The sequence below is a fragment of the Neopsephotus bourkii genome, unplaced genomic scaffold, assembly GCF_033783945.1.
Source record: "Neopsephotus bourkii isolate Nb327-2 ecotype Australia unplaced genomic scaffold, CSIRO-AGI_Nbou_v1 NB_1232, whole genome shotgun sequence".
Lineage (NCBI taxonomy): Eukaryota > Metazoa > Chordata > Aves > Psittaciformes > Psittacidae > Neopsephotus > Neopsephotus bourkii.
Genome location: NW_026901717.1, coordinates 477,501 through 490,346, shown reverse-complemented (window position 1 = coordinate 490,346; position 12,846 = coordinate 477,501). Strand labels below are relative to the sequence as shown.

The 12,846-nt window shown below is 39.9% G+C and overlaps 1 protein-coding gene across 2 annotated transcripts in view; it reads left to right on the top strand.

Annotated features, from left to right (window-relative positions):
* The window catches only part of ARB2A (ARB2 cotranscriptional regulator A), a 290,622-nt gene that overhangs the window by 56,912 nt on the left and 220,864 nt on the right, over window positions 1-12,846 (top strand). For both annotated transcript variants that reach the window (XM_061364339.1, XM_061364340.1), the window contains exon 6: window positions 6,074-6,265. In XM_061364339.1, coding sequence (XP_061220323.1) covers window positions 6,074-6,265 — 192 coding nt within the window. The remainder of the gene's footprint in view (window positions 1-6,073; window positions 6,266-12,846) is intronic.

The following is a 12,846-nucleotide window of genomic DNA, read 5'->3' as shown; positions in this document are numbered from 1 at the left end:
CCCAGCAAATTCTTTATGTGCACTTTATCCCCTTCTACAGTACGTAAAAGTTCTGACTGGGCTGGACCAGCCCTGTTGCAGATCCTCTGGTGTTGATCAACCAGGTGGCCTTTGGTAAGTGTGTATCCCAGTGTTTAAAAGTCCCATCACCCATTGCTCTCAGTGTAGTTTTTAATAGGCTATTGTCCCATTTGATTTTCCCAGAGGCTGATTCATGCTAGGGGATGTGATATACCCACTCAATGACATGCTCTTTGGCCCAAGTGTCTATAAAGCTGTTCGAGAAGTGAGTCCCATTGTCTGACTCAGTTCTCTCTGGGGTGCCGTGTCGCCACAAGATTTGTTTGTCAAGGCCCAGGATAGTGATCTGGGCGGTGGTGTGGGGCATAGCGTACGTTGCCAGCCATCCCGTGGTTGCCTCCATCATGTAAACACATGGCTCTTGCCTTGGCAGATTGGCGGGAGTGTGATATAGTCAGTCTGCCAGGCCTCCCCATATTTATACATCAGCCATCGACCTCCCTACCAAAGAGGCTTTAACCGTCTGGCTTGTTTAATTGCAGCACATATTTCACACTCATGATAACCTGGGCAATAGTGTCCATTGTGAAGTCCACCCCTCAATCACGGGCCCATCTGCATGTTGCATCTCTGCCCCGATGGCCTGGATTCTCATAGGCCCACGAGGCCAAAAATAATTCACCCTTATGTTGCCAATCTAAGTCCATCTGAGCCACTTCAGTCTTAGCAGCTTTATCCACTTGTTGCTTGTTGTGGTGTTCCTCAGTGGCCTGACTCTGGTACATGGCCAGAGTACATGGTGTACTTTCACCACCAGGTTCTGCACCTGGGCAGTGATATCTTGCCACAGTGCAGCAGCCAAGATGGGTTTACCTCTGGGTTGCCAGTTGCTCTGCTTCCATTGCTGCAACCACCCCCACAGGGCATTTGCTACCATCCATGAGTCAGTATAGAGATAAAGTACTGGCCACTTTTCTCATTCAGCAATGCCCAGGGCCAGCTGGAAGGCTTTCTCCTCAGCAAACTGACTCGATTCACCTTCTCCTTCAGCAGTTTCTGCAACTTGTTGTTTGGGACTCCATACAGCTGCCTTCCATCTCCGATGCTTTCTCACAGTACGGCAGGACCCGTCAGTAAAAGAAGGCATACTGCTTTTCACTTTCTGACAGTTTATTATACGGTGGGGCCTCTTCAGCATGCATCACCTCCTCCTTGGGTGACGTTCCAAAATCTTTGCCCTCTGGCCAGTCCATGATGACTTCTAGAATGCCTGGACGACTAGGATTTCTTATTCAAGCTTGTTGTGTAGTTAGTGCAGCCTACTTACTCCATATAGCATCAGTTGGATGATGTGTACAGGAGACCCTGCCTTTGGACATCCAGCCTAGCACAGGCCACGGGGTACCAGGAGGAACTGTGCTTCAGTGCCAGTCACTTCCAAAGCAGCTCAAACCCCCTCATAGGCTGCCAGTATCTCTTTCTCAGTTGGGGTATAGCTGGCCTCAGATCCTTTGCATCCCCAACTCCAAAAGCCGAGGGGTCGACCTCAAGTCTCCCCCGGAGCTTTCTGCCAGAGGGTCCAGGTAGGACCATTCTCCCCGGCTGCAGTGTACAGTACATTTTTTACATCTGGCCAGGTCCAGACTAGTTCAAGGGCCACTGCATGAATGAACTCTCTCTAATTTGCTCAAAGGCTCGTTGTTGCTCAGGATCCCTTTTAAAATCATTTTTCTTCTGGGTGACATGATAAAGAGGGCTTACAGTCAAGCTGTTATTTGGGATGTGCATTCTCCAGAACTCCACAGCACTCAAGAAAGCTTGTGTTTCTTTCCTATTAGTTGGTGGAGACACTGCTGCTATCTTGTTGATCACATCTGTGGGGATCTTGTGACATCCATCTTGCCATTTTATTCCTGAAGACTGAATCTCCTGTGCCAGGTCCCTTGACCTTACCCCGTTTTATGGCAAAACCAACTTTCAGCAGGATTTGGTTATTTTCCTCCCTTTCTCAAAGACTTCTGCTGTATTGCCCTACACAATAATGTCATCAATGTATTGCAGGTGTGCTGGAGCTTGCCCCTGTTCCAGTGCAGTCTTGACACAGCACTGCATTAGCTACTAAGAAGGAGAAAAAATGACTGGTACTGCTGAACCCAGGACGAATGTTCAATCTTAAGAACTTCAGTGTACAGATAAAAGACGCCTAGTGCCTAGTCAAGTCTTGTGCATCTTGGATTGATGATGTCTGAGAAATAAAAACTGAGTCATTGTCAATGTGTCAGCATGAATGTCAGCAGTAAGGGTAGATTTCAGGTATAGTTTTATCTTACCCTATATATTGATAGCTGTGCAAAATGCTAACTGCTGTACTGCTGAATTACTCTGTAGACAGCTACTGCTGTATTAGGTGATAGCTCATTTGAGACAGAACTCGTGGAAAAATTCAGTGTTTGAAAACCGTAAGAAGTCATAAATATATGTAGAGTATGTAACTCAGAGAATTCACTACAACTGCGTACATTTGTAAACCTGAAGGTATAGTTGTGCATTGGAGAAATAGATACGAAAAAAGGAAACTTCAGCTTTAAACAGTACTTCTGAACAGCAGGTTATTAGCAGTGTTTAGGTTGGTTTGACATACCTAGCTACAGTTTATTGGAAGATTGTTACTGCATGTGAATAAAGACGTTGAATGAAATTGTTACATTAAACTGATTGAAGTTCAACATTTTACTGGATTTGTTGAATTTGTTTTTAAATAAGGGGTCAGAAGTAAATGTTTATGAGTAGGTCAGAAGAGAAGTTGGCTGATAAATGCAAATTACTTTATGCAGACTCAGTGTGTCTAACACTAAATGGTATCTACGTTGATTTGTCAATAAAGTAGGGCTGTGCAGAGGAGTGACTTCTATGTGCTTTCTTTATTGAAAGCTTGATCTAATGAACTACTACTGTTTGAAGATAAATTAGCTTGAAAAAAAGTTTCCATATGTGATTAATTTGAGGAAGAGAATGAAGAGTTATTTCTTATGATGTTGGTAGGTATTTTTAACTCTTAAAAATTAATGTTTTTGCAGATGTCGTGGTTTAAACTCAGTCAGCCACACAGTCTCCCTTTCACTCCCCATTCCTTTCCTCCCCCCCTGCTCCCAGAGGGATGGGGAGGACAATCCAAAGAATGTAACTCCCATGGGTTGAGATAAGTGCAATCCAGTAACTAAGGTATAACACAAAACCACTACTGCTACCACCAATAATATTAATGATAAGGGAAATAACAAGAGAAGAGAATACAACTGTTCACCACCCGCCAACCAGTAGCCAGCCCAACCCCAGCAGCGATCTGTCCCTTCCGGGTAACTGCCCCCAGTTTATATACTGGGCATGACGTGCTGTGGTATGGAATATCTCTTTGGTTAGTTGGGGTCAGGTGTCCTGTCTCTGCTTCCTCCCGGCTTCCCCTCCTCCCTGGCAGAGCATGAGGCTCATAAAGTCCTTGGTGAGACTAAACATTACTGACCAGCAAGTAAAAACATCAGTGTTACCAGCACTGTTCCCAGGCTGAAAGTCAAAACCACAGCACCGCACCAGCTACTAAGAAGGATAAAAATGACAGTTACTGCTTAGCCCAGGACAGCGAATTGTGAAGTAGTTATGTCTTTTACATATGATTGCAAAACAAGAAATTAGTTTAGAAATCCTAACTTGGCGTACAGCCAAGTTATATGTTTGACAGAAATACAAATTTGCAATGTTTTTCTTAATTACATTATCATAGGTATTAAGTTTGTGTGCAAAAGTCAGTTATATCTTGCCAAGTACTGTTGTGAGATTTAGTGTTTTCTGGTGTTTTACCTAAGCCAATTTAAGTTTTAAGCTATCAATACTGCCACTTCAGAAGTGGCAGTGTGATCTGACCATAGCCCCAGTGTGATACCTGTACTTACATCCTCTGAACTCCTTTCATAGAGGGCATATTTTTTACTATGTTTTTCTTTTCTCACAAAGTGTGAGTTTATTTCCTCACAGGAGATGTTATCATTTCGTGCCAGGGGATAAAGTCTTTAGTGTTACAGCAGATGTTGAAGACAGACATTACCATTCTTCCAGTTAGGAATTTTTTGCTCAAGTACCCTTATTGACTTAGTCATAAAAATCACAGACTGGTTTGGGTTGGAAGGGACCTAAAAGCTCATCCAGTTCCAACCCACTGCCATGGGCAGGGACACCTCCCACTAGACCAGGTTGCTCCAAACCCTGTCCAACCTGGCCTTGAGCACTGCCAGGGATGGGGCAGCAACAGCTTCTCTGGACAAACTGTGCCAGGGCCTCCCCACCCTCACAGGGAAGAACTTCTGCCTAAGAACTCATCTCAGTCTCCCTTCTGTCAGGTTAAAGCCATTCCCGTTTGTCCTGTCCCTGCAGGCCCTTGTCCAGAGCTTCTCTCCAGCTTCTCCCTGTGGCTGCTGTGTCCAGTCTCCATTGAGCCTGTACTTGTGCTGAAAAGTATACTTGGTAGGTAGGATTTGCATTAAAAAAAAGTATAGAGGTTCATGAAAAATTAATTTTTCCTAAGTAAGGGTAATTCAGAACAGAATCATAAAATCATAGACTCATAGAATACTTAGGGTTGGAAAGGACATTAAGATCATCAAGTTCCAACCCCCTTGCCATGGGCAGGGACACCTCACAGTAAACCCAAGACTGTCCAACCTGGCCTTGAACACTGTCAGGTGGAGCATTCACAGCTTCTTTGGCAACCTACTCCAGTGCCTCTCTACTCTCACAGGGAAGCACTGCCTTATATCCAATTTAAACTTCCTGTGTTTAAGTTTTAACCCATTACCCCTTGTCCTATCACTACAGTCCCTAATGAAGAGTTCCTCCCCAGCATCCCTATAGACCCCCTTCAGATACTGGAAGGCTGCTATGGGATCTCCATGCAGCCTTCTCCAGGCTGAACAGCCCCAACTTTCTCAGCCTGTCTTCATATGGGAGGTATATGAGAGAAAAAAAATACGATAATCCAAATAGCCATGTCTCCTGTGTCATTGTAAACTTTATATCCTGGCCTGACTTTCTGTGCTGCTGCAGAGTGTTAGACAATTCTGGTTTGTTCCTAGCAGCTGTACAGTTACTCCATTAGGGGGAGGAGTACAGTAGGAGGGGGAGATTTGCCTTTTTTATTCTTCCTTTTTTTCTGTATTCGTATGGTAGAAAGGGAACAATGAGTAGACAGAATGCTTTTTCAGCACTCATGGTGTTTACACCAGCACAGTCCTTTTCCCTTGACCCAAGCTTGCTAAACCAAGTGTTGAACTGTATTGAATTTCTGTTTTTATTGAACAAAAAGTGCTACTTTACTCTCTTGAGTTAAGAATAAATGTTGGAATTAGATTGTGTTTTACTGAATATCAGAGCTGATTGTTAGTCTGTTAATGCAGCAGAATAGCGAATCATTGACCCAGTGCAGAACTCTTAATGAAGCCATTATTTAGACCCAAGTTGTATTTCTGTATTTTATTAGGCCTATCCTATTAAATTTATAATAGACAAATTTGTGATAGTGGTTACTATGTGACTTGTTGGGTATTTATGTTGACGTGGCCAAGATGGAAGTCTCCAAGAATGTTTTCATATTATGGAAGAATTTTATTGTTTCTTCAGGCATATCAGAAGTTAGAAATTACGTGACAGCCTCTGCTCAATTGTTCTTTTATGGACTTTCTTTCTTACCAGTACATTTCTGTAAAAATTGATGTTTCAACGCTTTCGCATGCTTTTTTTGATTGAAGTCCCAGTTGCACTACTCTTCTAGGCTGCGGTCCATTTTCATGTTTTGAAGTAGGATTCCACAGATACTAGCTTTTGCTTTATTTTTATTTAGTGTTCGGCACACATTAGTCCTTGTAATATTCATGCAAATAGTTGTCAAATGGTGAAGGTTTTCTTATCAGTTAGAAAACTAACTTTACAGGTGTACTTCTAAAATTTGTAGTGGTGCATTTTTGTGCATTTTATTGATGCAAGTTTGTGTGATCTTTAATTGCAGGTTGATGCAACAGAGAGTGAACCAAAGAGTTTTATCTTTATGAGCGAAGATGCGTTGACAAATCCTGACAAGCTCTTGGTCCTGATTCATGGTAACGGTGTTGTCAGAGCAGGTCAGTGGGCCAGGAGGCTTATAATTAACAAAGACCTGGACAGCGGCACGCAGATGCCATACATAAAGAAAGCTGCTGAGGTAAGTGAAATTACATGTGTATATGGTTATGTGTTCATACACATATGTGCGTGTCTTCCTGTATGTGAAGAGCTCTAAATCTGCAATGTTTTATGTTGTGGATCAGTGTCCGGTATTTCTCTATGTAACTATTTCATTTATGATGGGAATGCTTGTTTGGTTTCTTCCAGGACCTTGTTCTAAAGGAACCAAGTTTCTCTCTTACAGTAAAAAAAAATAAATTTGGTTGTGTGTCGTGTTGCTGTGGCGGTGCTGCCATGTAGTTTAATATGGCAGCTAACATGACAAGAGCCCTTAGCAGGCGATGAGATGCAATAGAAAGCACTACAGAAATTTGTTATGATTTGAAGTGTTTTCTTTTACATTTCATTAAATTTGTACGTATTCTCACTCAACGTCTGTTGTAATCTCATGATAACACGAGCTTTCATGATAACAGCAGGCTTTTTTGCTAGGCTTGTACTGAATTTATTAGAGGCACAGTCTTTTTCAGTTTTGCACTGAATACTGATTCACCTATCAATACTTGACAGTAAAAAACATTTACATTTTATGGACACTATTTTGTTACATTTACATCTGTGTGAGTGACAACGCACAATTTGTGTAATGTGTTTTAACACTGGAACTTCACAGGTGTAATTCATCTCTTGCATCGTGCTACCTAAGTGAAACTTAAAGCAGTAAACATAAGAAAATTTTATTTAAAACTCGCTATTTCTATTATATTTACCAAGTTAAGCTAATGTTCTGCTCTACATGTCAGTGCTGTCACTGATTGTTACACATTTTGCAAAATTAAGTTTAATTCTTTGCAGTTGGCTTTAAAGTATTCAGTATAGAAAATGGTTCTCGTCAAACATGGGTTTTTTAATAAAGCAAAGAAAGAAAAATTATTCAAACATTAGACCATTAAAATATTTTTGTTTGCTTTAGCCCACTAACAAAGCACCAGACTATACTTTGTGTGAAAAAGAAGCCTAGTCTTGTGAAAGTGATGCTTGCCTTCTTCTGATACAAAGTTTTTATTCATTTTAAATTAATACTGGGAGGCAGAAAAAATACACTTTAGGTTTATTGAGTGTAATATGGGTGTATGGTAGGTCCAGAGTAGGAGGTTAACTCCTAGAGTGCAAATTCCAGATGTTTTCTCAAGAAACCAAAGAGCAGTTGCTGCTTAAATCCTTATACCAATGCTTACATGCCTGCATTTTAATTCTTTCCTAGAGATGCTGCTGTCTTGGCTAACATGAGAGGTTGAGTATTTAAAGCTGGGATCCCTAACTTAACAGATACTCTTTAAAGGAGTGTTTCTAGTAGAGGAGAGTTATAGGTCATATTCCTGTTTTGTTGTATATTTTATGCAATGATTGTGCCAAAGTGGCAAAGTTTTCAGACCTCTGTTCCCTCAAATGGTTATTATACTTAAAAAACAGATTATATATTTCTGCATTTTGAATACTTCTCTATTTATTAAAATTAAAAACCCAAAGGAAGAAAACCCAAGGAGTTTGATCACAAAATATCTTTTAATAAATGTAATCATTCAATCTCATTGGGACTTCAGACTTTGTGTTCTTATGATTTTACTTCTTTCTCTCTCATAATGTGGTTTTTAAATTCATAGTTCTTTTTAGTTGAATAATTCCAGCTACTGTAAAATGCACTGTCCCTTTTTGTGCATCTTAAAATTCTGGTAAATGTGTTACATGTTTAGAACACATATTATTTGTAATGATTTTTTTTATGCAAAATGAAGATGAGATCATAGTAAGTTGTAGTATATTAAATGTCTTCCTGTTTTTTGTATCCTGTAATGGGAATTAGATGTGTGTCTGGTTAGACAAGGCAGTATTTTATGGACATCGAACCCGACTGAAGGTATTTGGAATCATTATGTTATGACTAAAAAGAGAATACAGATAGTTATACACTGATATTATGTCTACTTCATGTGCAAATCATATAAATTGCTCTTCCAAATGCAGGAAATTACAGTAGAGTGAGTAAAAGGACTCCAATTTTAGTTAATAATAATAAAAATTACATCCTTTTCTGGGTTTTCTGGCATTCAGTCCTCTAGTTGATTTAGACACTTCTGTCTGGTATGAAGTGAAAATAACTGGCCTAAACGATAAATGGCCTGAATGAAAATTGTGATGTCTCCTCGTACAGCGTTGCCAGTTTGAAGTAAGGAATTACTTTCCTTGATCTTCCAATGTTTCTTCTAAGAACAGGTCTCATCATTGAATGCAACCAGCAGAACTTATCAAAGCATAAGATTACAGTGCTGATGACAAGAGAATGCGGATTTTTTTTTCTTGACAGACTGTCTAGGATTTGAAAATTCTGCTGATCTGTTGTGAGTGTGAAACACATACAGGTAGCTTAAGAGCCTAGGTTTTAATTAAAAAAAAAAAAAAAAGCCAAAGTGGTGCTTAAATGTCTGTTGTGCAGAAACTAGTTCAGAAATATCACCTCTTATTTCCTTTAAACAAAACTTGACAAACAATCAAACAGAAGGTAAGGTAGGTCAAAGTCATAGCTTTTTCCCAATTGCTTTTTTTCTCTGGAGAGTTGCAAGACTACCACAAGCAAGTTTCAGTTCCCTTATTGTGAAAACTGAAAACAGGGATGTAAAAGCTGGAATTATCAGTGGGCAGTGGATTGAGCAGGATGAACTGATACTGCTCTCCTAACGAGAAGTTAAAGGAAGAAAATAAACTATTTCTATCTGGTACAGCACTTTCTAAAAAAAAAAAAAAAAAGCCAACCAAAAAAACACAGAACAAACATAACCTTTTCTCTTAAAGCATGTGTGAAATAAGGGAGCAGTCAAAGGCTTAGAATTTACCATGCTTCTTAGTGGCTTGGGGCTGATACACGTTGGAAAGTACAGATCCAAGGAGAAACATCCCTGTGGGAATTTGAGTAGCTAGAAATGTGTTTTTTCTTTTCATCTATGTGGTTCCTGTAGATAACACTGCTCCTTCTGTCTTTTATATCAAACTCTGTTGTGTAGATTCAATCTTTTGTGTAATAGGTTTGAGAGTAGTTCACAAGGTTTTATGTGAAGAGGTAAGATTAATGTGTTAATTCAGGAATACAAACCTGATAATATAAAAGATTTCGAAATATGAAAAAGGAGAACACACAAGCAACTAGATAGCGAACAGATTGTAGGAGAAAGAGGAGGGAGAAAAGTGTATACAATGTGAGAGACAGATGTGTAAATATGTTAAAACACGGTAGGAAAAGATGTACTTTAGAAAAACAAGTATGAAAAAGGCAAATGTGATAAAGCAGTAAGACTAAAGAAAGCTTAATTAAAATAAACAAATACATATTATAAAGACACTTGACACCAAAAAAGATGGCTGTTTGGTATGGAAAGAGCACAAAATGGTACAAAATATGGTATGAAATAAATACGCACAGGTTTGTTGTTTTGTTCAGATATAACTTATCTGTTGAAACTTTCTGCAGTGGGAAATACTGATTTATGACAGAAGCAGTCATCTGATGTGTGAGAGACTGAAGTTCAAGTTCCTCCTTTGGGAATGTGGGACGTACAAGTATAATACAGCACTGAAGCTGTTCCCCTTTTTATTAATAAATGAAAATTATATTAAAAAATAAATGTAAATGAGAAGAGGAATTTTAATCTGTCTCTTCTACATTTTGCATAAATGTTTCGTTCACTGTAACTCTGCAGTCTGGAGTTAGGCTCTCAGGTCAGTTATTATGACTGAGATAGTTATTATTTAGTCATGTATATACACTGACTTAAGAAGCACCAGGAGGAGACGGTGTGGGATAGAAGTGAATTCTTTAAATCAGCAATGAGAGCATTTACAAGGGTGTCAGGAATTAAGGATTTACATACCTGGTTTCCTTTAGGTAGTTCAGGGTCTCCTGTGTTGCCTATGAGGACTTCGATCACTTTAAGAGGAGGTTTGGAGGAGGTATGCTGCTCTGCTTCATTGTTGTGTGATAACAACATGGATGGTAATCCAAATGTTGCTCCAGGAGATGTACTGGCAATACTAGTGATATAGGGAAGCAAGCAAGAAGGGGTACAGAAGTTGGCTCCTGCTCCATGGAATAGCGTTCCATGCAATAACATTCCTTACCTAGTGGCTGGAGAAGGGGGTTCTGTGCTTTAAAGTCTGCTGAGTGTTAGGGTAAGGAAAAGCTGAAGTTGACTTGCTTATGGAGGAAGTTTGTTCCTTGCGGAAATGGGAGCTCAGCTTACAGAAGTTTGGACATCGAGAAAAATTTCAAAGTAGTCTTACCTTTGATGCCTTTTCTCTAAGGAATAAAAAGGATATCGGTTTACTGCACGAGTACAAAGAAACTGTTGGAAGTCTTCTCTGTGTTTGGAAATCCAGTACATTTTCTACCTAAATTAGCTGTGGTCCCAAGGATACTAATAAAATTTAACCACAGCAACTGTCAGTTAATTGATATTTCTAAAATAACAATTATTACTTTTTTAAATAAACATCCAAGAATTGTTGCCTGGTTTCAAATTCATCACAGTATAATGTAGCTTAGATACTGCTATTTGACGGAGAATCTGTACTTGACATAGGGGTGACAGCACGAGAAAATTAGCTTCTTCAAAGAACCTGGATGAGTTTTTCAGAAGAAATGCAGCACCCAAAAATCTGACTTTCCACAAACAAACAGAAAAAAAAGGGTTTGTATGAGATGGGCATCCACTGCAGAAATATTTCTTTAATGGCTGATAAAACACAGTTTTCAGCTTCACATTTCTGTTGTGTTAATCCTAGTCTTTTATGCATTTTGTTAGCAATTTCTAGTCTTAAGAATATTTTTGGTCAGAACATTGGATTTATTCAATCATATTAATATTATTAATTTGTATTAAACTATCAGGTCAGTAATATTTACTGAGAATTAGTGAGGGTAGTTACTTTCTTCAGCATGCAATGTCATTAGTTTTGTAACTTGATTCAATAGAACAAAATAATTCAATGTAATCGTAGTAAATTTACCCACCATACCTTTCATGTGATTTAGTAACCTTGCTGTTCAGTAACTGGTCTTTCCATTTTATAAAAATTATCCAGTTTCAAAAGTGGGCACTTACACGTTGTTGTCAAGAACTTATGCTTTGTTGAAGCTATGTTAACAAGAATTCTTGCTGAAAAACTTTTGTAACTTGCTTTTAAGCATAGAATGTCTTGTTAGACAGCATCCTCTTTGTTCTAGTGGTCATATTTTAGGAACCTAAGGTTTAAAATTTTGTCTTACAGTTTATACCTGCCTACCAGAATTTCAGTAAGGTGGGCAAGGAACGCTTTCTATAAAAAAAGAAGGGAGCTGACATTTCGCTGCAATTACAGTTCTTCCACATCATACTAATATTTACATACCTTTTATGTCTTCTAAGTATATTGTTGGAGAAAGATGTTAAAATACCTCATTTATTTGTCAGTTACAGTGCCAGAGTAATCATAATTTTACTTGAACATTCTAATACATTACTGAAATTAAAATTTCACGAAAATGAACAGCAATGTGCTATATTTTTTCAAATATTAATTTTATGGAATCATAGAATAGTTAGGGTTGGAAAGGACCTTAAGATCATCAAGTTCCAACCCCCCTGCCATGGGCAGGGACACCTCGCTCTAAACCATGTCACCCAAGGCCTCATCCAGCCTGGCCTTGAACACTGCCAGGGATGGAGCATTCACAACCTCCCTGGGCAACCTATACCAGTGCCTCAACACCCTAACAGGAAAGAATTTCTTCCTTATATCCAGTCTAAACTTCCCCTGTTTAAGTTTTAACCTCTTACCCCTTGTCCTATCACTACAGTCCCTAATGAAGAGTCCGTCCCCAGCATCCTTATAGGCCCCCTTCAGATACTTGAAGGCTACTATGAGGTCTCCATGCAGCCTTCTCCAGGCTGAACAGCCTCAACTTTCTCAGCCAATCTTCATATGGGAGGTGCTCCAGTCCCCTGATCATTCTCGTGGCCCTCCTCTGGACTTGCTCCAACAGATCCATGTCCTTTTTATGTTGAGGACACCAGAACTGTACACAGTACTCCAAGTGAGGTCTTACGAGAGCAGAATAAAGGGACAGGATCACCTCCTTCAACCTGCTGGTCACGCTTCTCTTGATGCAGCCCAGGATACAGTTGGCTTTCTGGGCTGCAAGCGCACACTGAAGCCGGCTCATGTTCATTTTCTCATCGACCAGCACCCCCAAGTCCTTCTCCACAGGGCTGCTCTGAATCTCTTCTCTGCACAGCCTGGAGCTGTGCATGGGATTACTCTGACCCAGGTGTAGGACCTTGCACTTGACATGGTTAAACTTCATGAGGTTGGCATCAGCCCACCTCACAAGCATGTCAAGGTCCCTCTGGATGGCATTCCTTCCCTCCAGCGTATCAACCGAACCACACAGCTTGGTGTCATCGGCAAACTTGCTGAGGGCGCACTCAATCCCACTGTCCATGTCAGCGACGAAGATGTTAAACATGACCGATTCCAGCACCGATCCCTGAGGGACACCACTTGTTACTGATCTCCAGCTGGACATTG